Source organism: Tachypleus tridentatus, chromosome 2 (assembly GCF_004210375.1).
Source record: "Tachypleus tridentatus isolate NWPU-2018 chromosome 2, ASM421037v1, whole genome shotgun sequence".
Lineage (NCBI taxonomy): Eukaryota > Metazoa > Arthropoda > Merostomata > Xiphosura > Limulidae > Tachypleus > Tachypleus tridentatus.
Genome location: NC_134826.1, coordinates 88,946,346 through 88,974,179, shown reverse-complemented (window position 1 = coordinate 88,974,179; position 27,834 = coordinate 88,946,346). Strand labels below are relative to the sequence as shown.

The following is a 27,834-nucleotide window of genomic DNA, read 5'->3' as shown; positions in this document are numbered from 1 at the left end:
CCTCTTGGGTTAACCTTGTGTACAATTCTCCTTTCAACTCGACGTAGGTCATTCATTCTCCGGGGCGATCTTACTTGACCGATAACCTTTTACATTGAACCGCACGAGACTCAATCTTCCACCAATATACACTAGAACTTTATCTTTACCAGAAGTATTTCTTTCACAAACGTGTCGAAACGAATACCATGATGATAAAACTTGGAACATTTAATATGTTAATGACTCGTCGTTGATCTATTAATAATAACATGCCGAATGTTGATAGTTTTTCGTAAATAATTATAAGTTCACATGCTGTTAGTTAACCATACACACTGGCGTAACTAGACAGATCTTCTACTGGCCAATAAAACAGAATAAATCTTATATACCAAGGAAGTTAGAACTGTTACCATTTCAATAATCCCTCTATGTCCTAACAGTCTAGTCAGTGCTTTCATGAGTACACGAATAAAAGTTATCTATTGAAAATTTAGTAAAATACACTCTCCCCTCTGGTTTGCTCACACCCCTTCCTACCTAACTACAATGGGCGGACCCAGGTACAAGAGAGACCGTTGTTGCCTGTCCTGATTGAGTATCTAGAGTAGACCCTTAGTGTACCCGCCCTTAACGTCTCGTGCCTACTGACGTCATACATAGAGATAGATGTTTATTTAAAACTTCATCTCAAACAGATATGAGGCTCTGGATCAGTAAATAGTGGAAGATAACCCTAGTGTCCTGGTCAGTTAGAGACATGTTAAAAGTCAAAATTTTCCTTGTGATACACGCTACGCCTAAGTTTCTGACAAGTTTCGGTGGGTGTGGAAAGTGTGGGGCGCATTGAGTTTTGCAATCGCCCGAACGCTTCTAGTCCTACATGCTTTCCGTGTAGGCTCGACGACAAGGTTATTGTGCTGAGGTGGGTGGGTTGCCTTGTCGACCATTTGTTGGATTATCTCTTCTGTTACACTGACCAGAACCAAATCCTTAGGTTTAATCTGTGGAAAAGACGTGATCTGTGGGTGAAGTTTGCTACATGTCGGGAAATACAGGTTGTTGTGGGATGCCAAGAAAACTTATAGGTAAGCTGTTTTCCCTTCGTTTTGTAGTTAGTAATAGCTGCAAGCTTTGTAGTTGTTTAAAAAAAATTCTGGATGAAAACACCTGTTATGATAAATAACAAGATTCTCTTGTTCTGATAATTATATTATATTTTAATCATAAGTCGAGATATTTGATAAAATTGTAAAACAAACTAGGAACTCATTTTTGTGACAAGTCTTGAAAACTGACAACATTGGTGCACGTGCATCCGCCCGTTCGCACAAAAACAAAAGCGCGTTTGTCTTCCATGTTAGGGCTATCTTACTATCAGCGTCGAGTGACAGTTTACCTACTCTTCTTGTTTGTAGAGTGACCGGTTGTAACATTTTGGTATAATATCAGACGAACTACTTGCGGGTAAAAATCACAAAGATTACAGCTTCATGGTTAACTTTTAGCCATCTTTTTATGTAGTTAATGATTTTAATATTCCTTGCGGATCGCCATCTTTAGTACTTGTATATAAAACACACATGTGGGCCCTCATTAAAGTAATATGTATTTGGTAGTCTTGCTTTGTCAGTAGCGAATTATTGCTATGTTACTTGCGTTAAGACCTGAAAAGAAATTGCGTGTTATTATATAGTAATGCGTCTTTTATTTCTTCAAACGACTAGCTTTGATTTACGTGTTCTTTATACGAGGTGTACCTACACATTAAACTGGACTTGTGTCTTTATCTTCATTGCCGATTGTCATGTGCCGTATAAACTTGGGTTTCAATTTATAACGTTCAGATTTATGTACGTGAGTGAAGGAAGTTAACCCCAAACAAATCCCGAGGACATGATTTCGGTCACCTTTTGTTTATGACAGAGAATTGTGGACCCAAACTGGGCAAGATAGAATGAGACAATGAGATTTCGATGTCTTGATTTTATTGGTATGCATCTTGTGCACCCCCCTCCCCTTCCCCCCCACACACACCAGATAAACAGGATGTGAGAATAAATTATAATTTACACAGAATTAACGTTGTAAACTAAGTAGACTGCCCCCACTCACAGGTGGATCAGTTGTAAGTGTCCATTATACGGCTTTGCTCTTGACAACAAATAATATTAAAATTAAAAACTAAACAACAGCTATGCCATCTGGTGGGAAAAGTTTAATTTTTCCATCTATTGGTGATTTAGTTTATATGTGTCGTGAAGGTGTACAAGTTGCCCTAAAATCTGAGTGAGTTTACAAATAAAACTATTAGATTTGGCAACATAAAAAATATATTATCTTCTGCTTTATATTTCAAGTTTACATGTCTCATGGAAACTGCAAAAAAGGAATAGAAACCTCTATATTTAAACTTTAGAATATATTAAAAAGTTTTACTACAAAATGCTACAATCACGATACATTTAAAATGGATTTTATGTTTCTTAAGGTCGACATCTGCTTTACAAAGTTCTTTGTCTCTCAGTGGCTTAGAGGTAAAAACTAAAAACCGGGTTTCGATACCATTGCATAGCTATGCGCTTAACTAAAAACAAACAACATAAACTTGTTTTTCTTATATCACTCGTAGTTTGATAGGCGCATTTCCGCGATTCATATATATCAATTCTTCCTATTGGAAGTACTAGTAAAACACTAGCTGCACTGTCTTGAAATACTAACGGAGCACCGTAATTATTTAATTAGTTTGATTAGCCGATTAACCGTGGCGCCAGTGCATTAGATCTGCATGTGACGTATTCATGAAGTCATATTTGCACCCTGAGAATGGAGAAAAATCTTGACCCATATTGCAAATTTACATACACATAAGATAGAAATTTCACGAGGTTGGGAGTTGCGTATCGCGTGATAAAAATGCTTTTCCTATACCATATAAGCAAGAGTTCCATTATAGGATGATATTCTGATATGAAAAGTTAACTTAGAAACGTAGGTTACTTGAATTTTTTTGTTTGATCGTTTGTTTGTTTTAAAAAACAATATAAAAAAATATAAAGTAGTTGTATTCTGTTCATTGGGGTGAATCGATCCTAGGATTTCAGCACTAACAAAATAATATCGCATGCCTTGGAGTATTGGTGTCGGATTATTAGTGTATCTGTATCACCTGGTGGTAGAGTAGTAAATATCACAGACACTCGAATATACAAAAATTGTTTCATTAAGTAAATCCAATATCCTTTACTACCTGATGGGTCTCCCAGTGGGTGAGCAATATGTCTGTAGGTTTACGACACTAAAAAATCGTGTTTTGACACCCCTGGTGAGCATAGCACAGACATTCCATTATCAAGGTTTGTGCTTAAGAACAATCAACCTACTACCTGGCGGTGAAAGTACAAAATTCACAGTATATTCTAATATATTATCGAAATACAGTGTTTAATGAAAGATATGCCACGGTGTAACGCAACTTATTCGACTATATGAACCTGATAAAAACTTGTAAAGAGCGTAGAATTACACAAGTTGTAGTTTAGACTCGATTAACAGTAATAATAGAAAAGTACTCGTGTTTGAGTATAACTTTTTCATCTATCCTGTTTATAAAGTCAACTTGAAATCAACAGACAACATGGTATTTCTTTGGAAAGTGGCTCAGTCGAGTCCGTTGTGAACAAAAAGGACCATAAAGGTTACAACTTGTATTACCAGGTCAAATCACTTTGTGGTAGAGTGGAATAGCCTCTGCCATAGATTTCCTGTATGGGATAAAAAATAAGCATAGTGTAATAAGTGCACGTGTTTACAATCAGTGGTACACACGTGAAACAGGACATACTCTATTAGAAGATTTTACTGTGTAATGAATGGTGTAAAGTAAAGTAAATGACAATCTGTATGTAGTGGTTCGAAAACTTGTATGTAAACCAATCAGTGTAGGTTTAGGTGGTGTGTCTCGTTAACACGAGTGGTTGGATTTTTTTTTTTTTTTTTTTTTTTGCCTGTTAAAGCTACATTATTAAAAACTTATGATCGTTTTAGAATATGTTGACAAAGTTCATCTAGTTGTTGTGAAGATGGACCTCGAGAAAAACATATTAAAACGTTAGTTTTATTTTTTATTGTTAGAAAAAAACACACTTCGTAGTGTAGTTCTATAACATCCACAGCCGTGTATTTTTTTACTTTATTTATAAACTGTTGGTTCAACCAACTCCTACGACGAAATCTTAAATTGATTTTATCGGAACTACAGTGTGTAGTACAGGTCTGTGTTAAGTTGCTTTATTATATGTATTTATTGTGTTATATTGTATATTAAAGAAGAAAATTCTTTCAAAAAACATTTAATTTTCAGTGTGGTTTATTTCTTGCTCCAGTTGGCGGAATGCATCGCAAAACATCCTCTGGTCTAAGCAGCATAAAGAAGGTGGCGCCACCAGTTGTACCAGCTCTAACTATCCGAAATTCCAGCACGAGTTACTCCAGCTGTTATGGAACAATGGATCGAAAGACGAGTGATATCCCTGGTGGTGGAAATGTAGGGGTACAACCTTTACTTCAGTCGCCGTTTAAAGGTATTGTTTTGGTGAAATATGGGTTTAGGTGTAACTCGTTACTTACACCTAATTTAAAATATCCAAAGTACGAAATACTCTAAACTTTTGTGTTTTAATGTGATTCACTGTACGTAAACTTAAACGTATAATCTCGCATCGTGTAAAGGTCGAATATATTTTTATTTAATTGGGCTGTTTTATAACAGTGTTTTGCCTCGTTTATACAGTTTCTGTTTCAAACTTGTTTGACAAGAATATAGTAACGGCACAGGCAGGTGTATTGCCATGGATAGACATAAGTGTGTATTTTATGTCGATTAATGGGGTTGTTTGTTTCAGATGTTCGCGCCATCTCTTGTGAATCAGTAATATTGAATTGATCGATGGACCAAACTCTAGAGGGAAGACAGTAAGTAAAAAGCACCCATTGCCAATTCTTTGGCTACTCTAGTTGCGTTAAGGGTAGAAATCTCTGCCTCGAGAACCCGTATGCTAAAATGCCCCCACCCCCATATTCCGGAATTTAGAGAAGAGAATCCTGTTGTGGGTTAACATTTTCATCTCTCGGTGGCACAACTTTAAGTCTGCGGGCTTATCGCTAAGATCCTGTTTTTAATATCCGTGAGGTAGCCTATTGTGTAGCTCTGTGCTTAACTACAAATGAATAAACAGATGAACACTTTTCAAACAGGGTGCACGTGCTGCACCCTTGGTCGCACCGGGTCTGGTTACTGATAACCTCTGATTTGTTCTTCTCACAGTGACGATATTTAACCAAATTTTAAACAATGTGTCTTCTTGATTAAATTTTGTTAAAATCTAACATAATGCTGGCTCTGCTCTGTTTTAACCGCTTACACCCTGTATATCGAACAACCAATACCCCTTTTTGTTGATGTAATCAAACGGTCCTGCTCAAGGTTAAAATAACAGTCTTAATAACATCAACTCTAGGTTAATAATATATTTTTAATCGTTTAACTTAAGTAATTAACGTAGTTAGTTTAATTAGTTTTGGTTTGATTTGTTTTGAATTTCGCGCAAAGCCACACGAGGGCTATCTGCGCTGATTAGTTGTGGTTGAAGCAAAATAGAACTTGGATAAATAACGTTTTTAATATCCGTTAATTTGAGCAGGAAAAATCTCGAAATCCCGAGATTCAGAAAAATGTTCAGAGTTTGGATTTTTATAGGGAAAAGTATGATTTGACCCTCACTCTTATAACGAAACCACGGGTCCAAAGTAGAGAGTGCGATTTTGTAGCAATGGGACGCGAACCAGTAATATTTGGATCCGTTCTACAACATGCTAATAATCATTTCATGTCTGGCCTAATTAAAATGACCTAGCTATTACAAGGGATGTAACAGTTAGGATTGTTTGGAATTTTGCGCAAAGCTACACGAGAGCTATCTGCGCTAGCCGCCCATAAATTAATAGTGTGAGACTAGAGGGAAGACAACTAGTTAATTCTTAGGTTACTCTTTTACCAACGAATAGTCGAATTAACCGAAACATTATTATAATGACCTCACGGCTGAAAGGGCGAGTATATTTGGTGTGATAGGGATTCAAACCTTCGACACTCAGATTGCGAGCCGAGTGCCCAACCTTCTTGGCCGTACCGGGTCATTAGGCTTGTGTAAAATCGTTTACGCCAACACTTTGTACATCCGACTGAAAGGAAAATATAAGTTAATTTTGATGGTATCTTGAAAAACTCGTTTCAATTTCTATACCAAGAAAGTTGTAATATCCTATTCCCCTCGGCCCGGCAAGGCCAGGTGGTTAAGGCACTCGACTCGTAATCCGAGGACCGCGGGTTCGAATCCCGTCGCACCAAACATGCTCGCTCTTTCAGCCGTGGGGGCGTTATAATGTGACGGTCAGTCCCACTATTCGTTGGTAAAAGAGTAGTCCAAGAGTTGACGATAGGTGGTGATGACTATCTGCCTTCCCTCTAGTCTTACACTGCTAAATTAGGAACGGCTAGCGCAGATAGCCCTCGTGTAGCTTTGCGCGAAATTCAAAACAAACCAAACCTATTCCCCTCCTGCTATTAATTCATTCATTCGAACGATGATCATTCTTAGCACGGAAGTCGGAGAGTGTAGTAGGATTGTAGTTCTACGTACGTTTGTAATATAGCACGGACAAAACGAAATTATGGCTCGCACGAAACAAACTGCAAGAAAATCCACGGGCGGAAAAGCACCAAGAAAACAACTGGCCACTAAAGCTGCCCGAAAGAGCGCTCCAGCAACAGGAGGTGTAAAGAAACCTCATCGTTACAAGCCAGGAACTGTAGCCCTCCGTGAAATTTGTCGATACCAGAAGTCAATTGAGCTGCTCATTCGAAAACTACCTTTCCAGAGACTGGTGAGAGAAATTGCCCAGGACTTCAAGACTGACCTTAGATTCCAGAGCTCTGCTGTCATGGCTCTTCAGGAGGCCAGTGAGGCGTATTTGGTGGGTCTCTTCGAAGACACTAACCTGTGTGCCATTCACGCAAAGAGGGTGACCATCATGCCGAAAGACATCCAACTCGCACGTAGAATTCGAGGGGAACGAGCCTAAATGGAGAGAGAGGTATTGTAACTTACCCTCGCCAATAAACAAACGGCCCTTTTGGAGGAAGAGGTCATAGAGAACCTGACCCTCCAGGGTATGAACTTTTATTACCCAAACACCGACGACATTCATTCATTCATTCCTGCTATTAAGGAACATTAAAATAGTTACGCACAATGTCAGGAGTGTGTCAATGCTAACAGCTGTGGTCACAGCTGTCATAATCGTATGCACGTGCTAAGTAATTATTATAATTATTTTTAGTGTGGTTTTGTAATTTTTATTTCTTTTCTAATACACATTAAGTGAGCTGTATCGAAAATATATTACAATTTCGATGTATTCTTAAACTGTGCATAATTGTTTTTATATAAAAGAAAACATTTTAATATTTTTTCCAGACAGGATGGTACACTACATGTATTAATTTATTGAAAAATGATATAGTTACATTTATGTTTGAAATTCGATTTTGTTTAATATTTTGCGAAAACCATTTTCAACTTGAAGACGTATGTCTGAACTAAACGGCTTGTAGAGATACCTAAAATAGCTGACTTAATATTGTTGTCAGTTGGGAACCCACGCAGTTTCCGCGTGAAGCACATACGCTCTTTGATTTGACAAGTACTTAGGGACGTGCGTGAAGTGCGCTTGGAGCGGAACATCTTAATTCAGGCACAAAAATAAGAGTTTCTAATTTTGTGGATTTGTAATGCTACATCTGTTAGATTTTTACGAAACGTTTTGAGACTTTCGTCTTGGGTCTTTGAAGTCTCGTCTGAACAATAGTGGGCTAACAAGGAAAGGTATTGCATTATTATAGAGAGGGGGAACAAATAATAAAAAATTCAATTAGCCTTGAGGATGGGTTGTAGTGGTTCTATAGTCCGGTAGTGTTAGTCCCAGATAGAATATTTTAAATTTAAATTTTCTTATGGTTTCTATTTTTAAAAAGCAGTCTAGGTCTCTAAAAGTTATATGACATGTAATTACTTGCACCGAATATTTGTTGCGACAGAAGAAGTGGGTTGTAGTTGTAGCTTCGGTTACATGTTACATTAACACAAATAAAAAAAAGTTATCAAATATTGCCTTCGTTATTTCAAAAAGAAAAAGAAATATTTTCTCGATTTTTAGCTTTCTCTAGAATCAAAGTTTAGAAATGTTACTGATTTACCATGAGGCCAAGTAATTGTAAAGCTCAGTGATGTCGAGAAAACCCACTTGTAGAGAAATATATTTGTAAAAACGGCTCGTAAAAAATTTTCTCAACCCAAACGAGCCGTTTTTACAAATATAATTGTAAAGCTCGTTGAAACGTGTATAGCTGCAAGGTTACTTTAAGTAAATGTAATATACAATATCGGGAATATTTATGTGAATGGACATATGATATACACAAATAATGAGAAATTGCAACTAAGTGATCGATTCATCCTTAGTACAGTATGTTATTACAGAATATATATAAAGTTAATATGTTGTACAGTTAACTAGTATTTCATATTCACGGTGGACAGAGTAGTACACCCTGGTCGTAAGCTACCATAAGTTTGTCAGTATGTGAAACATTGTTTTTAATGTCCTGTAGTACTTCCCACAGTTTGGCCAAATTTCTTGGTTACTATTTGATATTTTCAGTTTCTGTATAAAACCCATATAATCTTAGTAATATTGATATTGAATGTTCCATTGATCTCTTCTGCCCCTGTAACTATCGTTCCACAATTCTTGCACAGATCATTGTTATAGAATATGAATCTCTGTCCAATGGTGGATGAGAAACTGATTGTTACCTGTCAGCAGTCAGGGTACCATCAATAGTTTTCCCAGCAAACATCACAACAGATGCTGTACGTTATTTTTTTCTCCGATATCATTTATTGTTGCTAGACAATTATAATTAACATATAAAGATCACATTTCTCATGCGAAGTCTGAGATCCATTTCAGCCTTTTGGTTTAATTGGTTAAAATGATAGCTTCTGAGTAGCTACACATCCGTTTAGTTCACATGGTGTTAATATGTATGTTACTGTGCAAAAAGTAATATTAACACCAATACTTAGAAAAATCTCTCTTCTGGATTGTCATGTATCGCATAGCATAGTATAACTTAGTTCACATTATTTTTGAATTGTTTGTACGTTATGTATCGACCACTTCTATTATCGAGACTTTCAGTTTCACGTTCATTCTACAAAGTTTCCATACTAGTGAAATATGAAAATTTCCGTCTTTCACATGGAGTAGCCTTCAACAGCTAAAACTTTGAACTATACACATTTGTCATATGGCATTTCTAAACTGAAAACCGTGAATTCACTCATCATATTACTACTGGATATAGTATAACTGCCCGTAGTTTTATAGGTATTATGCCCGATTGGTTTTTGGATAACACCCAATCACAGTGTTAATTATCAGTATGTGACTGTGCTCTGGTACAGTTCTTTCTCCTACAATAAAGGCAGTCCCATAATGTTTGCATTCTATATCTGTTTTATATACTGTTTATATAATTATTTCCAATATTATGTGTTTAGAATATGAAAAAATACATTTAATATGAGAAATGATGAATCAATGAAGAAAACGAAAAAACAAGAACATTTTCACCATCAGCTTGTTGCAGTTTTATTTATCCAATACAAAGTTACTGCAGTCCTAGTTTTTATAAGGTGATTTTAGTGATATAATAAGAAATAATGTTAGTATGTCTGGTTTTTAAAATTGAATAATGTAGTGAGAAGTAATGCAATATATAATTCAGGCCATTTGCTAGCTTATTAATTTTTAACCAGTTTTCACACACCAATAGTTCTGTATTTCCTAAATATGCACATTGCATAGGAATCTTAAAGTAATCTAACATTAGTTGTCAAAGTAGTTGAAAGGAAATCAACATTGAAAGGATGAGCCATTGAAAATGGAACGTGTATATTTTCCAGAAGTTTCTTACCCCACATCCCCAAGCCACTGCAATCACCATTTCAAGTTCACTCCCTGTCAGGTAAGTTGTATATATGTTGATGTGTTTTCTCTGTGCTTAATGATTTATAAAAGTTTGAGTCTATTGTTATAGAAAATGTATGCCAAATGTAGGTGTTTTTTAACTTGTTCTAGCTATAATTTGTGGACAAAGCTTGCCAATCTTAGGTGGTTTAACTTGTCCTAGCCATAGTTCATGAAGACAGCTTGTCATCTCAGTAATTGTTAAATCATTAGCTTCTTTAAGCTAACTTTCCATTAAGGTTTATTCCAGGTTTTGGCACTTGGAAAAGATCCGTGATACCCTTTCTGCATGAAATAGAACTGAAAAACAATCCACACAAGTAAGTTAAAAGTTGTTGTAGTTAATGGTGTTTTCACTCCTACTGCTGGTTTAACTATGAAAAAAACAATTACAGAGAAAAGAGAAAAAAAACTGGAATAACAATACAACCTATTCAGACATGTTTCACCAATAATCTGTTTTCTAGTCATCGTTGTAGCATAACAACAACAGTGCAAGTGGATGTATTATTTTTAGCACTTGGACTTCAGATTTTTGAAAGTTTGGTTTCAGTGCCAGAAGCAGAGGAAACACTGTGAATCAGTATACATAAGATATCTGATAGAAATGGAACCATACATGAGTTCTGGCATTAAATGAAAGTCCTTCCTCTGACATGTTAAAGACAAATGATATACCTGAAATACAATTTTTACAATCCATTACATGTTGGATAAACTAGAAGGAATGTGAAAAACAGTTTACCCCTCTGAATGATTTTTTCATAAATATTAAACTTTACTGGTCCCAAGTGTTGTGTTATAAATATTAGATTTTACTCGTTTCCAGTGTTTACAGGAAAACATAAGTAAACAATATTTTAGTTGTAGACTAGCACCTATAGTTTGATTCAAATAGAAGTATAGCATTTTTGGAAATAGTTTGCTCTGCGTTTATTCATAATAACCGCGCGGAGGCCTATTTTCAGTAAAAATATTTATTGGTTAAAAATAGATGAATGTCTATATATAGAAAATAATAATAGTGCATTAACTGCAAAGAAAGAATTGAAGAAGACACATAGAAAACTTTCAAGCCATCAGGAACATTTTATTATTCCTAGAACATCCACACCCAAGCTGTTGTCCATCCTCAGCCATGTCGTCTATCGAGTTCACCTACGTCTCGAGCATGGCAAGGTAAGACACATCTAATAAAAATTCTTTACGTTATTTAAATAATGTAACGTAGACTGGACTTGAACAAAAATCATAGTGTGCCTTACCATTATGCAACTACAAAAGATGGAACTCGTTCAATTTAATTGCAATCTTTCGGTATTTGTGATTGATTGAAGACTAGTTTCCAACTAGTTATGTTAGCTACCCTAAGCCTAATTACATCAGTAACGACAAATACGAGTTTGTTTGTTTATTCCTTGCACGATTTTATACTTTCGTTCCCAAAGCAAAACTGGAAAATCAAACTATTCCGCGAAATTAATAGGAAGGTTTTATGCAAGCAAATTAATCCAGCTATTCTGAACAAAAGTATCAAAGTGTGATATAAATATTAGTTTCAGCAATGTCGGCTCTCGCACGCCATTAACGGTAAACGTCAGCATAAAATTTTTATTGGATTAAAATCGTAAATAGAGGTAGTTAAAAAGTACAACTTTTTTAGTCCCAAATAAAAGTTATTGTGTACATTATACCAGATTGATGGTTTAAATTGTATTTATTCATTTATAAACTAGTTGGAGTATCCGTTATGTGATTTCATAATTGATGAAAGGTTATCTTAGGACTTAAAGATACTTCCCTTACACATAGTACTAATAAAACAAAAAACAAAACGCAAACTGACAATTCGTGTGTGTACCTTCTCAAAGACCTTAATGAACCTCCATAACAATTTTGCTAAGATCCATCCACATCCTGCGAAGAAGTTACATGGAAATACAACAGATAGTATTATAATATTTATATAAAATTCAGGACTGTAAACGTAATCTGTCCTCCATTTTTAGCGTTGGGCCTTATATATACGGCATACTATATACCGTTTTCAAACTAATTAGGCCTGACAGGCAACAATGTTCTCATAACATCACTGTCTTTTTTTCTCTTTTTTTTTTTTTTTTTTTTTTTGCTTCAGGGATTTGCATGGCCATGTGGGTTAAGGCGTTCGACTCGTAATCTGGGGGTCGTGGGTTCGAATCTCCGTCGCGCCAAACATGCTCGCCCTTTCAGCCGTGGGAGCATTATAATATTACAGTCAATCACTATTTGTCGGTAAAAGAGTAGCCCAAGAGTTGGCGGTGGGTGGTGATGACTAGCTGCCTTCCCTCTAGCCTTACACTGTTAAATTAGGAACGGCTAGCGCAGATAGCTCTTGTGTAGCTTTGCGCGAAATTCAAAAACAAAGAAACAATACTTTTTTTGCTTTCCATATAAAAGTTAAATTACTGTACTAACATTATTGAAACTTTGAATTTTACTTTGGAATAATTTTGTTTTTCAATCTCCATAATTTGATCTATTAATGTGAATATTTCTAGAGAATGCTCTTTTACCCGTAACAAAGTTTCATTGATCATATGATAGGTTTTAGAGCAGTTTATAGACTGGACTTATTTTGGTAGGATTAAACGCATCAAGCTGTTTGAAAATTTTATAAATTATATTAGCAAATATAATTCGGGGCGACACCAAGCAGCTAATATTGGAAGTATAAAGTAAATTTACAGGTAAACCAAACGTCCATCTTAAAACAATTTAGGTACGTCGATTTCTTAGGGGACAAAAATTCCACTGTGGCCACCTTCCAAGAAGAAAAAAAATTGGCAGAAAGGTGTAAAATTATATTTAGTAAGTCTATTTAATTTTATAAAACGTTAAAAGCTAAGTTTTGTATTACTTGGTATAAAATTGGATGGGGGCGCAATAGAGAGTATAATTATTTCTTAGCCTGAAGATGACCTAGGAAGGTCAAAACGTTGTTCTCTCCTTATCAATAAAAGTGTTAATACCCATACCAGCCGTTCTGAGATACAATTTTTCTTTATATCTAAAGGGGGATGCCCCTAGGTAGTTTGAAGTTGAATATTTGGCTCATATGCTCTGTAAATTCAGTTAATTGAATTACATTAAAAACAAGACAGCTGTCTAAAGAAAATGAAACTTCGAATTATCAGTTGCATATGTCTCGGGTATCGGATCTAACTGTAATGTATGATAAATTTAATACGATCCAGAAAATGTGGTATTGTTTAGTGAAGTAGTCCGGTGACTAATGTGGATTGTTTTTTTTTTTAATTTTGTTTTTAAATATTGATCGAAATGCTTATAATAAAACAGTTAACAAGTATTTGTAAAAATGAAACTGTTAAGTTTATTTGAAACATACTTCACTCGATTAAGATCTGTTTTACAGTGAAACGTACCTCTCCAACCTGCATAACTGTGCGTTTGTTACACATCGAAAAATGTCAACTGTAAGTTTAATAAACAAAATAGTGTGTTTTTCTTATAGCAAAGCAACAAAGGGCTATCTGCTCAGCCCACCGAGGGGAATCGACCCCCTGATTTTAGCGTTGTATCCGGAGACATACCGCTGTACTAGCGGTGGGCGGTTTAATAAACAAAATAGTTTTTCAATATTTACTTCACAGAACTGTATCCTCTATAAAGTTCAGTTTCTAATGTTAACTTACTGTGTTAGCCAACAAAACTTTTCAAAAACAACAATTAGCTTGGTTTGTTCCGTTAGTAATGGGGCATACAGTAATGTTTTCATAACTGTTAGGCAACAAAACCTTTAAAAAATGACAGTACGCTGGATGTATTCTGTTTAAAACGTGACATGCATTTATGGAACTAATCCACTAATTCTCTCGAGACGTTCTTTGGGTGCTTACACGCACTGTCTGTTAAATTTAACTGAGGAAAGTGAAAGCCTATTTTTTAATGTGAGGAAAACTCCACCACACGATCCTTCGATAGCCGTATTCAATATATTGGTGATATCTTCACACTTTACTAGCCACACTAAGCTAATATTATATATTTTTTTACGTTTATTATCCCATAGTAAAAATTGCATCAGTTTTTTTGCTTAATAAATCTTCTGTTGTTGTTTTGTTTCTGTAGCATCTACAAAGATTATCAAACCAACTGTTTTTGAAGATGACCAGGAAATAAAAGCTTATCAAAAATCAGGTAAAGAAAGTCCCAGTGGAAGTAGCAGAAAATCCCGACACAGTACGTCCAGTGTGGACAGCGGTCGAGCCTCTACTGTTGATGGCAATGTAAGAAATTAATTGGAAAAGTAATACTTAAGTGACTTTTTATATTTCATATATATATATATATACACATTATCTTATAATTACAATTTATTATTTCATAGTTGTGAAAATAATTAAAATCATACTTTTATTAACAGAGTAGCCAGAGGTTATCGGTTCAGAGTTTTGAGTCAGGTAGCTCCCCCAAAAGACGTAGTTACCACAGTTCTAGCTCAAGTTTAGGGAGCGATGAGCGGCCCGAGGAGAGCGGCGCATGCGCACCACAAGTAAACGTTGCCGAGATGTTTTTACACGGACTTCCTGTAAGTGATAGGGATAAAAGTATCGAATTCTGTTTGGTGTACTTAACATCTCTGTGTAATGACTTTGTTATGTTACTCAAAAGGTCGTTAATCTTAACACTAGCTAACATGTTTTTTTTTTCAATCTCAGAGTGTATTTTTAGGCAGAGCGAGATTGTGATGTCTAAATTTTGAAAGAAATTATTTTTGGTATAATTTTGTACGACACGATAGTTGCGTATCAAGTATATAATTGGTATTAATTTATCAATGTTTTGTTGAACTTGTTATCACCTAAGTTATGAATATTAGTGTATAGTTGCTTAGTTAACTTGTAAACGTAAATAATTTCATATTTTAACCTAGGCTAACTGTGATATGAGACGAAGAAATAAATAATATTAAAACCTTATTAAAATTGTACAAATATATCAGAATGTTTAGAAAATGTTGAAACTATACGCTCCTGGTGAATAAAGTTTGTACTAAAGTCTGGAGATTAAAATGGAAGCCAAATTTGTGAAAACCACGAATGAAAAGTGGCAACCCAGAACTAGTTTTTACCAGTTAATAATACTGAGGGATTACCACTTTAGAAATTTGGATTACGTACGTGTAAATAATCTCCATAAATGTAATTGGATCGTTTTAAAACAATAACAAAAACAAGTTTTCCTGTTAAACATGTTAAAAAAAACCAACAAAAATAACTGATAACGGTATACATCTACGAGTAAGTCAGTGTACATGTTAAATAACCAGTTATGATTTGTTGGAGTTCAAAAGCGCTTAACACACATAATCTAATTTCTTGGCAAGCTCATATTTTTAGTTTGCTAGCAGTCTGTCCTAGGTTTGATTTATTAATATATATAAACTTGTTGATTTGTTTGTTATATTACGTCGTTCATTATTCGGTAAGCCTACGGATTTACAAAGATTAAATCCGCGATTCGATTAATCGCGGTGGGCACGGCAGATAGCCCAATGTAGCTTTGATTTGAAACAAATAACCGTTTAAAATATATGCTCAGAGATGTATTTAGAGCTTGTGTTCCCATTGATTCGTTATGTCCCTGAACAACAAATCCCAAAAAGGCGTGACGTGCAACACTCACGGTTCTTATCCAATGAAATCAATTAACCCAAACCATTGATACTATGACAAAAATGCCATACAGATATTTACATAGGTAATGTATTTGTTTAATATCTAGTGAACTTTGTTTTTGTAGGCTCTGTTTATACGTGGTGTGATAACAACAGAGAGAAGTGATCGAACAAAGGACTTACAGTTTTTATGTACGAAACAAATCGGAATCTATTTATTACGTAATCGTATAAATTTTTATGCATATTTTAACAATCGAAATTTCGATTAATCGCTCAGCGTTATTAGTGAACTAAGATTTTTTTGTTATTGTTTCAAAGTCAAACAATAAAAATAGGTCACCTTAATTTCGAAACATTTGCTTGTGAGATACATAAAGGCGTTTTTGTTTTAAAAATCCGCCGATAAACAAAAAGAAAACAAAAATCAGTTAATTTCGTAAAGGAGCATAGATGGCGATCGGTTTGTTTGCAAGGTAAGATCCAGAGTCACCAAATTGGTCAGGCCCGGCATAGCCAAATGTTAAGACACTCGACTCGTAATCCGAGGGTCTCGGGTTCGAATCCTAGTAACACCAAACATGCTCGCCCTTTCGGCCGTTGGGGCGTTATAATGTGACGGTCAATCCCAATATTCGTTGATAAAAGAGTACCCCAAAAGTTGGTGGTAATGACTAGCTACCTTCCCTCTAGTCTTACACTACTAAATTCAAAACAAACCAAATTGGTCACGTGGATTTTATTTATAAAACACATTTATGGAATCAAAAATTTAAAGTGATGATTATTTATACACCGCGATTAAGTACAACGATAGGTTCATTACATTTAGCACGCGGCGTTTCATACGCTTTCTAAGATATAATGATTTAAAATTAAAAAAAAAAGTGTGTTGCCGTAGTAGATGGTGTTCTTAAGATGTGGTAGCCATATTTTCAGACTACAGGTTGCGTGAGAACCATATGCTCCTTCCCTTCTTCATTGAAAACAAGAGAAATAAACGAATTAAATATGAAATATACTTTAGGGTGATTAGGGGCTATTTTCCAGCGCGGATTGTCAACCACTATTTTAGGGTTAAAGGTAAACGCAGGTCAATAAAAAAAAATCATCTTAGTTGTATCATTTCTAAACACGTGATTTTATTTTTTTTATCGTATATAACATTATTTAAGTAATTCACAATTTTAATTGTATGATAAGGGGAACATTTTGAGTTGTAATTATGGCCATCTTTACTCCCGTTGCGTGATCGGATGAGTAATTTACTTTTTTTCATTTTTAACTGTATTTAGGGTTAGAATTTTGACTTCCGGGTCTTTTGAAGATTCAGTGTGTAATACTAAGGACCATATCGTGAAGTTAGTATAGACCGTGAAACATGCGTGCTTGAAATGGCTTCGTCTCCAAGAGTGACAAGAATAGAGGAATCTTACACGACAGTGATAAAACGTTATCTCAAGCGGTGCGTTGCACCCTGGATAATTTTGAAGATAAGACAAAAATGTTTCTTCCCTGTCGGGGTATGCCATGTGGTATTGTTATCAGACCGTATTTTACTTTGTAGGCAATACGTGTTTGGAAGAAGAGGGACCGTTGGCATGGTTCTTAATAATAACTTAACAATCTGTGAAAGAGTTTATTTGACGTACAAATGTTGTAATTACTTATTTAATTACCGTGCTTAACGCGAGTCTTCAGATGGTACTTATGGAAATTTATAGGTTCATATAACTGTTCCATTTTAACGATGGGCCTGCTTGATGTAAGACAAGGGATGAATGATTTATACTTTATTATTGTGTCTTGAACAATTATTCCTTTTTTCTTCTTGTTTTTTTGGAAGACCTTACGGATCTGACCGTATGAGCTAAAGAGTATTGTTGTACTTATTTTTGGGATATCCCAAAACTGACTGGGTGATGCGTGAATATTCTTCCATGTATTAGATAAATATTTTATTGCGATAGTTTTTCAGAATGTATTTAAGTTTTACATGACCCTATGTGTTGCAAATCAAAAATGACCGAGCTTTACTGGGATTATGGTCGAAAACTATCAACAAATTAAGGACAGTCAATTGGTACAATAATGCATTGTGCTAATTAAAATTGATACCTTATAATTCTGTTTAATTTAACGTTATTTTTTTTATAATTTACACATCAACTAACACCTTGATGTTCACTGTTGCCCAAAGTATGTTTGTATCTTATTTCAAAGTCATTTTCAAACGAGGGTTTATGTAATGTATTATTAATTATTTTAGATTCTAAACATTCATGTCACGTACCTTTCAAGGGGAGAGGCAAGTTTGTTTAGACAAATCTGAAACTCCATAATTTTTAATTACGTTTCTTAAACGCTAATTAGAAAACGGAGAAAAGCTATAGTACTATTGTAGTCATTTTTGTGTATGGATTATATAAACATTGTAGGCTTGTGAACAGTAACGTTGTTTTTCATCCTACAGGACAAAGAGATCATGAAAACTTGGCTGTCAAGCTTGCACTTAAGCCAATACTTTGAACTGTTTGTGCAAGCAGGTTATGATATGGCGACAGTGTCACGTATGACGCCTGAAGTAAGTTCTGAACTGTGTCGCCATCTGTAGGTTAATTACTTAAGTGCATTTTATTTCCCAACCGCCTGTAGAATAGCGTGATACACACATTTTAAATCCGGTGTAACTTGATTACAGAAATTGACAGTAAGAGGTCAGTTACTTACAAAGGAAGGTAAAATCCATGATGACTTATAGCCTTTAAGTCCCTGTTGTTCAGAGAATGATTGATTAAATTATTATTTTTCTACTGAAAGCAAGTTACTACTATTGCTGTATTATGAATGTGAATATAATACCATAACCCTTAAGTTGTATATAATTTAAGTCCACCCAAACATTTCTTTATGTAACACAAACCGTTTGTCACTTCAGGATCTGACTGCTGTAGGAGTGACACAACCAAACCACCGCTTGAAGCTCAAGTCAGAAATCGACAGGCTGAACATATTTGATTTGATTCCTTGTCACAAATCAGTAAGTGAAATACACATTTTCTCTAAGAAAATCATTTCTCTTTAAAATTAACTCTCACTGGCTTACTTACTTAAGTTGAAATAGAACTGTTATTGTCAGATTTTTGGTGAAGTTGAAGTTGGTAGCATTGGTCACTACTTGTATTAAGTCACAAATGGTCAGTTGTTACTTTATATTGGTGTTATTGTTTCATGAAATTCAACATGGCCACTAATGTGTAAACAACATTACTTTCACAGAAAAATAACTCATGAATTGATGAACTAGTTTTTAAACAAACTGAGCTTATAACTAGGAAAAACTTAACATTTTCTATTTCTTTGTAAGGGTTCTAAAAGTGTGACACTATAATCTGGGTTGTTATAGGTCTGTCTCTCTTTTTCTTTTTTCTTTTTTTTTGAATAATATATCTTATAAAGTATTAGAGCAGTTCTAACATGTGTTGTGAATTATTAGAATAGGTATGATATTTAATATCATTGTTACTGTTGTTTCAGTGGAATTTTAGGCAGTGATGTCTACTAGGTTTGAGAACTTTAATGGACTGTAACTGGCTGTTGAGAAAAAAAAGGAGACACCATTTTGGCTCCTCTACGGAGGTCTTAGAATGTAGGCTAAAACATTTTTTTTCCTTTCCTTTCAACAGCCAGTTGTAGTCTATTACAATTTTCAAACTCACCAGGTGAAGAAAACTTGATGACAGAAACCCATAGTGGTTATTAGTGTCAAAGTGCTAATCTGTTATCTCCTTGTCAGGACACTTTGTTGGAATGGCTTCAGCTGTTGAGACTAGAAGAGTACCATGAAACACTAAGTCAGCAAGGTTACAACTCTGTAAGTCAAGTGGCTGAGCTTATTTGGGAGGATCTTGAAGAGATTGGAATTAAAAAACTAGGTAAGAACCATAACACAGAAGCAGTAATCATCTTCATGAAACATTTACACAAATATAACTAGATGCTGGATTAGTAAGTGTAAAATATGGTTTTTGTACAGTGCCAGGTAGCTGGTAGACTTGTCAAGAAATAAAAGCTGAGTAAGATTATTGGGAGTTCTACATTTCAAACTTGAAGAAGTTATACTTTTTCCAGGAATTGAAATGGTTAACCCATTTTTTTTATGTAATATAGTGTACATAATTCTCTCCATTCATCATTAGTATGATTAATAACATTGTATTAGGTAATACTCAATGTGTAAACAATAACCTAATTCGCTATGCTTAAATAGTTTGAGTTGGAAGATGGTAGCTTATTAAGATTTACTTTTTATAATCTTTCACGAACACTTACTTTCAGGTATCCTTCTTTTACATTTGTATGATGTAAACATTTACCTGTATAGTTTATTGTAATATTTACTGTAATTCATCCTTAACACAGAACCGTCTTGTAGTGAGGTAAGTGTCAGGTTTTTCTTTAGTAATGTTTAGCAGCCCAACTTGTAACATGTAAGGGCAAATATATTTATAATAAATGCCAACAAGTAGGTTTGTGTATTTTTAATTTGTAACAAGAAAGTCATTGTGATCTGTTACCTTAAAATACATAGTTTTATTTCTCACTCAGGCTTCTTACACTTCTAACCATTAGAAACAGTTAAGAACTGAAAAGTTCATGTTAACAGTAATGTTAATAAACAGAAATTAAAATAATAGTTTTATCCAAAAAAAAAAAGGCACATAAGGGGCTGTCTGTTCTCTGCCCACCATGGGTATTGAAACACAGACATACCACTGTACCACTGGGAGGGTCATATGTAGGTGTATTTTCTCCATGAACCATTCTCTTTCCAGGTTTGAACTGGATTAGTTACAACAGTATATTTAAACAAAGTTTGTACCAGGTTCTTTATGTTTGGTAGTCACACACACACACACACACACACACACACACACACACACACAGAGAGAGAGAGAGACAGACAGACAGACAGTAACTGACCAAAAGCGTGTTTGTTTGTACCCTTTCAACAAGATCCATGGTTCACATCCCAATGCCATGGGTGCATTATAAGAGTAATAAAGAAATTCTATTATTCATTAGAGTAGCCCAAGAGTTGGCTTTGGATGCTTTTGACCAACTGACTTCCTGTCACTTCAAAATTAGAGAAGGCTAGTATAGGTTGTTCTTGGGTAGCTGATTGCAAGTATTTGAAACAAACCTATTTCAATGGAAACTTACATATAGTATTCTCTATAAGAGATTAAATATCCATTTCATTGTAAATTAGGGGCCAGTATTTGACTTGAAATTTCCATATTCACTTATTTTTTGGTTGCTTTCTTTACAGGTCATCAAAAGAAAATCATGCTGGCCATTAGAAAAGTCAGAGATTTCAATAATGGTTTACGGCATCATGTTAACCATGTTTCCACTTCTTCACAGTTTTCATTCTCAAGTTAGTAAAACAAAACAAACTTGATTTGCATAACTGTAAGAATTAAATCATAATAGATTATTAAGTTATATGTATGTTTATTTTATGTCATGGCAGTGTTTTTGCTGAAAATATTAGTTAAAACTTTCTTGCTTTCATTGCTTCTGTTAACTTTATATCTTATGTATTAACATAAAGTTCTAATTTTGTGGTGTGTTGTAATTATGACCTGTAGGAAATTATAAACAGTGTTACTTATTTTATCACTCAGGTTTTTGTTGCAAAGCATTTTGGCTACTGTCTTGTTGTGCAACATAAACAAAGGATTATGGTCCAAGCTGTGCATGGGGGATATCTTTTGAAGACAACTAAAGCAGTAGAACAAAAACATATTTTTATTCTTATTGGAATTTACAGAATCAAGGGGGGACATGGAGAGGAGTGTTACTCTTTTGTTATAATAGACAGATTTTGTCCCCCTTCTTAACAAATTGTGCACGGAGGGAGATGTTTCAAGAGTGAGATTTCACTGGCTGACTTTACCTCAGTAGACTGCCATGTGTACTGCTATGGTTGTATTGATTCTCTTTATGCCAGATGTTATCAACTGTTAGTGTATTTAGTTTTCAGTTGCTCATAATGTTTGGTTCTAATCAGTGAGATAATTAAATTTATGATATAAATATATGATGTTCTCCTTATTAAGTGGTTTAGTTTGAATGTGGAATTAAATAAATAATAAACTAGACAAAGATACTTAAGGAGTATTGGGAGAGACAAGAAAATTAAGCTTTCTGGTATGCTATGAGGCTAAAATTGACTCTTGGTTAAAGTGAAAGTTAGCTATTAGGTTTAGCATATAAATAGTCTAATAACTTGGAAATATAGACTATTTTGTATCCTTAAACTGTTCTGTAAATGTTTCTAATAATCCAAACTTACCATGAAAGATTAAATATCAGTTTTTAAGTGGCCTTTACTGTATCATTTTGTCTCTTAGAGATTAATTATATGCTTCTAGATTATTACTCTCTGCCAGATCAGCAGTTCCCAAGCCAGCATGTTACAATAACTTCGATTCAGAATCAGCCATCTCCTACTACAGAGGCCCCAGTTTTTCGTGAACTCAAAACATTTCAACAGTCTCCAACTTCAACAATCAATCCAGAGTTTAGAATGTTTAATCAAACAACGTTTGACCAGCAAGACAATTGTTTCAGTGGTGAATCATCTTTGTTCTCAATGTATATTGATTCCATTCACTGTTCTGATGTTCAGACAAGTGAGGTGAGCTCTGGCATATTACATACAGTACTAAAGTACAATCTTGAGACAGTTCAGTTAAGACGTGACAGGGAATAAACTGTAGAAATGTATTAAAATAAACATGAATTCTCAAAGCTATTTCTATAAAATATTCAGCATTATAAGTCATCAGGTTTACCACTGAGTCACTGGGGGCAAGGCAACATTCTAGGGAAAGAAAGAAAAATTGTTGAAAGTTTAAACAATTCATTTATATTGATTTTCAGAGGATTTTTGTTGTCCTTAAGTATAATGTATATGCATGTTTCTTTCAAAATGTTCTCATAAAATCTTTTAAGTTTCGATGTATAACTAACTGGCTTCAAGAAAAGAACAGGCATAATAAATATACCCCTCCCCCAATTAAAATTAGTGTCTTGACTCTTTGCATTTTTTATCAGTGTAGTAGATGCGAGAACGTAAGAGGAAGTTTATAATAAAATGAAACCAAACAAAAGTGTTAAATAATTACAGACAGCGTTAGTAGCCAGTCTGTTTTTCACTCGGTAGATTCCAACATTCAGTATATTAAATACTTTTGGTAGTTTTTTATTTGAAGGCAGATGGTGTAGAGTTTTCATACACTCTACCAATGTTTATCATTTTGTTATAAATTATGGTTAAATTTTTGTAGAGTATCAGATGGTATTTAAATTCTGATTCAAATTATTTCAAGTTTAAAGGGAGAAAACAAATTTTGATAGCTAAATATTTCGGGTCTTTTTTAATCTAATAACATTTTATAAAAACTAAATTGACCTCTCTCTCTCTCTTTTCCTTTTATTTATTTGTTTTTATTATTGGTTGATCAAATGCATTGGATGGTTTTTAGTTATGAAACTTCTGAAATAGGGTTAATCTAGGGTTAACTGATTATTCAATATTATAGTGATAGGAATTTAGTCTTCTATAATTAGTTAAAAAAAAGTAAAACTACATTTGTTATAATTCCTGTTAATTTTTAAACATTTTTGTGTTCATCAATTTGACAGTTTCTTTTGTATCCTATCTCTCCTGGCTTTGTCACTGGTGTTTCAATTTCTATGCTTAGTTCTTCTGAAAAAACTAAAAAGAAAGCTCAGAAATATTTATCAATAAAGCTGCATAAAGAGTTAGGGGCATCAGTAGCCAATACACTAAAACATTTTGATGAAGCCCAACCAGGTTTTTTATAAAATTATTTATTAGTTGAGCTGAATAAGTAACCTCTTTGTTCTTAAAACACAGCATTCAATAGGTAACAGAGGACTTTCAATGGAGAGTCTAGACCTCCTCTCGACCAACTTCCATCAAGATGTTTGTTCCCCCACCGAAAATGGCTTGGATAGTAGTTTAAAGCCTTGGAGAACTGACCTGCTTAGTCCAGTTGATGGTACGATGAGCTTGCACAGACCTAAAAATGTGATGAAGAGTAGACCAGTGGCCAAAATACCTGCAAAGACAAGACACCACTCAGTGGGTCACAGAGAACAGCTTGGAGCTTCAGGAAATGAGGAGAAGAAAGCTGACCATCAAACAAATACTAATAGACTTTGTCCATGGAGGTCGGTCAGGACCTCGCAGATATATGGTACGCTTAAAGGAAAGAGAATTCCTCCCCCACTTCCTAGAAAACCACAGTTGTTGAAAGTGGATTCTAAAAGTGAGGAGAGCCTTAGTTTCTTACAAGACAAGAGCTTTACTACATGCCAGGAAAATTCACAGTCATGTTGTAATCAAGTGTCAAGCAAAGAGAAAATGCATTCATCTCTGCCCAACAAACGACAAGAGTCACCTGTTGTTTCCACTGAGGTTTTGTCCACACAGTTGGAAGTAAGATGGGTCCATTCAGCCAGTGATGAAGTCCCTTTGGCACTATTTGACCAAAATTGTAACACCACATTTACTTCTAGCACAAAAGATGCACTTGATAATAAGGTAACTAGCCAAAAAACACGTAAAGATTCTGGCGGTTCCAGTGGATCAACATCTAGCACAGAATCAAACTTCTTACCTTTTGCAAATGATAATGGTGGAACAATTAAGCAGCGAACACCAAGAATCCAACAGACCATGGCAACATCTTCAGAAAACCTTGTATCTCCTTGTCATCAGAAATGTATCCCAGTAACAACTGGTAAGTGAGCATAAGAGTTGTATGAGGTAATAATATGTAAGTAAGTCAGTATAGTGAAATATGTCAAAATAAAAAAAAAGGGAATTTCTGTGGGTTAACTCCTGGATTCAGTGTTTGTTTTTATTGGGAATCAAGTTATTTCAGTTAAGGTCGTATTTGAGGACATTATGGTACAACTTGAACTGTAGAGAGGAATCTAGGCTATTATTTCATACAATGACATTGGAATGTGTTTACACTGCAAATATTTACTGGAACTGTTAAATGAATTTATGATGCAGCTCTCTAATGGGAGTATGCATTATGTACTTTTATGATATAATTATCTACTAAGAATGGTCTCTAGATAGCTGTAAGTATAGCCATTCTCTGGGAATGGTTAAGAGAGGCACGTGCAAGTATAGCCATTCTCTGGGAACGGTGAAGAGAGGCACGTGCAAGTATAGCCATTCTCTGGGAACGGTGAAGAGAGGCACGTGCAAGTATAGCCATTCTCTGGGAACGGTGAAGAGAGGCACGTGCAAGTATAGCCATCTTCTGGGAACGGTGAAGAGAGGCACGTGCAAGTATAGCCATCTTCTGGGAACGGTGAAGAGAGGCCGCGTGCAAGTATAGCCATCTTCTGGGAGCGGTGAAGAGAGGCGCGTGCAAGTATAGCCATCTTCTGGGAGCGGTGAAGAGAGCGCGATGCAAAGTATAGCCATCTTCTGGGAACGGTGAAGAGAGGCACGTGCAAGTATAGCCATCTTCTGGGAACGGTGAAGAGAGGCACGTGCAAGTATAGCCATCTTCTGGGAACGGTGAAGAGAGGCACGTGCAAGTATAGCCATCTTCTGGGAACGGTGAAGAGAGGTACGTGCAAGTATAGCCACCCTCTGAGAATGGTTGAGAGAGACATAGCCACCTTTGTTGATAGGAATTGTTATTAAATGATTGTATAGGTTTTGACCATATTATAGAGCTGTATATTAAGCATTTTATTTTTATCTCATCAAGTATTTTGAGCTTTATAGTAATTTTGTACAAATTCATTTTATGAAGATATTTGTAGAACTTTTGCATCTTTAAATACGAAGGTGATGTATGGTGTAATTAGACATTCATCTTTGTTTCTTATAGAATCATCAAGTTTGATCAGTAGTAACAGTTTACAGGCACACACCAGTGACACAAGTGGAATACAAAGCAACAGGTATAGAAAGTTGTTTTACATAATAAATTTAAAATGTAAGTTCCCAAAGATAAACATAAATGATTTTCAAAGTGAAATAGATCAAGCTTGAATATTTTTAGGATGCATGAATTTGAATAATACTGTTGACTTACAAGTTATTGTTAGTGAATAAAATTTACAGTATATGCTTAGAATCTGTAACATTTATTAGATTCATATCTTGTGTATCGGCAACAGACAGCTGAGAGCTTGTGTACATAAAAGAGAGCTTTAACATTCTAAAATATTTCTAAATACTGTATTAATGTTATAAATAGTGTTGTATAAAAAATGTAATGGGAATAAAGTGATTGACAATACTGATGTATCTACATACAAGATACAGTGTACTTTGTATTCTATATGATTTTGTCACCAAAGCTCTTTAGTGTTATGATAATGGATTTAATCATTATGCAATTTTTCTTTAGTAATGATCCACATCATCCAGCTGGTGACGTGATTGATAACATTGAATCCATGCTTGCCAACTTGACCAATCAGCTGGATGTTATGCTAGAAAAAGGGATGTTGGATGGACCACAAGACACTTAAGGACTTTTCATGTATCTTTATTATCCTTTTTTTTTCTTGATATTAGTTTAAAATTGTTTAACATGTTAATTTTCTTGTAAAGAAATCTTTTGTTTTTATTTTATCAATCAATGCTATGTATGTGTCTGTAATTGTGGTTAAACATGCTAGTCTAGAATCAAGACATCCATTTTAACAGAAACAATTTTTGTGCTTCACAGTTGGTGCATAGGTACATACATATATGTATGCATGCAAGTATTCATACATATATGGAAAATGTGTAAAGAGTAACCTCAAGTTATAGTCTTGTCCTAGAACTTCTTTTAGGTTCAGTCAGTGTTATATCTACATTAATTATGTACAGATTTTCTCTGTTATTAGTACATATGGATCAGTACTGGTATAATATGTATAGTGGGCTTTCATCATGTCTGGATTGAGCAGGATGAGGTCAGTTGTCATTCATGGTAGCTCGGGTAATAATCATCATCACGGGATAATAACACTCCTTGAAGGTTCGTAATGTTTCATTTATGGGTAGGTGCTGAGTACTGTGATACCTATTAAAATCCATTGATTGTAATTCAGCTGTTTTGGGGTGGGTGGGGGGAATTAAATAGCTAAACAGTTGAGGGTCCTCACCCAAGTTTGTTTCAGAATAAAACAAGGTGGTAGAAACACTAGCTGTTTAGCCAGAGGGTTCTCGCCCAAATTTGTTTCTGAGTGAAACAAGGTGGTAGAAACACTAGCTGTTTAGCCAGAGGGTCCTCACCCAAGTTTGTTTCAGAATAAAACAATGTGGTAGAAACACTAGCTGTTTAGCCAGAGGGTTCTCACCCAAGTTTGTTTCTGAGTAAAACAAGGTGGTAGAAATACCAGCTGTTTATCCTGAAGGCCCTCACCTAAGGTTGCTTCAGAATAAAACAAGGTAGTAGAAACACTAGCTTTTTATCCTGAGGGTCCTCATTTAAGAATTAATATTCATTCATCTTAAAATTCTCCTTTTGTGTTATAAAATGATTCATCTGTGACACCTATGTGTAAAATCAAGATATACATAAAATAAATATTCATTTCAAGTTAACTTACTGAGTATAAATTTGTTGTGGCTTGGTTTTCCATGACACATAAGATATTTTAACATAGTTGTATGTTTATTTAATATATCGAACCAAGACTATTTTCTGTTTTTGCTGCATAGAAGATTACATATTTCACAGAGACATAATATTGGTGAGTTCATGTACAAGTGAAATTAAAACATGTTATTAATAAAGTTAAAAATTACAATCTCATAATTACACATGAATAAAAAGTTGGAGGGAGAAAAATGAATATCTTGAAATGTGTGCAGTTCAAGTTTACAATTTATAACATAGAAAAATGAACATAAATCCAATATCAGTAAGTTTAGCATAATTTCA

General features: G+C 34.8%; 1 protein-coding gene across 3 annotated transcripts; it reads left to right on the top strand.

Annotated features, from left to right (window-relative positions):
* The first annotated feature begins 57 nt into the window (after nucleotides 1-57).
* LOC143244463 (uncharacterized) lies at nucleotides 58-27,494 on the top strand. 3 transcript variants are annotated; one of them, XM_076489170.1, is made up of 14 exons: nucleotides 58-1,070; nucleotides 4,371-4,568; nucleotides 10,077-10,138; nucleotides 11,244-11,319; nucleotides 14,272-14,429; nucleotides 14,567-14,731; nucleotides 18,294-18,404; nucleotides 18,759-18,860; nucleotides 19,617-19,755; nucleotides 21,153-21,260; nucleotides 22,261-22,526; nucleotides 23,772-24,660; nucleotides 25,780-25,852; nucleotides 26,305-27,494. In XM_076489170.1, exons 1-14 carry the CDS (start codon nucleotides 1,025-1,027, stop codon nucleotides 26,426-26,428), a joined length of 2,517 nt encoding a protein of 838 aa, XP_076345285.1. In that variant the 5' UTR covers nucleotides 58-1,024; the 3' UTR covers nucleotides 26,429-27,494. The 3 variants fall into 3 exon arrangements, with proteins under 3 accessions (XP_076345285.1, XP_076345286.1, XP_076345287.1); XM_076489171.1 differs by having other exon boundaries at nucleotides 69-1,070; nucleotides 10,080-10,138; XM_076489172.1 differs by having other exon boundaries at nucleotides 932-1,070; nucleotides 4,349-4,568.
* Nucleotides 27,495-27,834: the final 340 nt, after the last annotated feature.

Excerpts from the sequence above, each read along its gene's own strand:
- LOC143244463 (XM_076489170.1), top strand. The coding sequence starts at position 1,025 with ATGTCGGGAAATACAGGTTGTTGTGGGATGCCAAGAAAACTTATAG. Across the intron at positions 11,320-14,271 it reads TACGTCTCGAGCATGGCAAG|CATCTACAAAGATTATCAAA; the intron begins GTAAGACACATC and ends TTGTTTCTGTAG. Across the intron at positions 18,861-19,616 it reads TGATTCCTTGTCACAAATCA|GACACTTTGTTGGAATGGCT; the intron begins GTAAGTGAAATA and ends TCTCCTTGTCAG.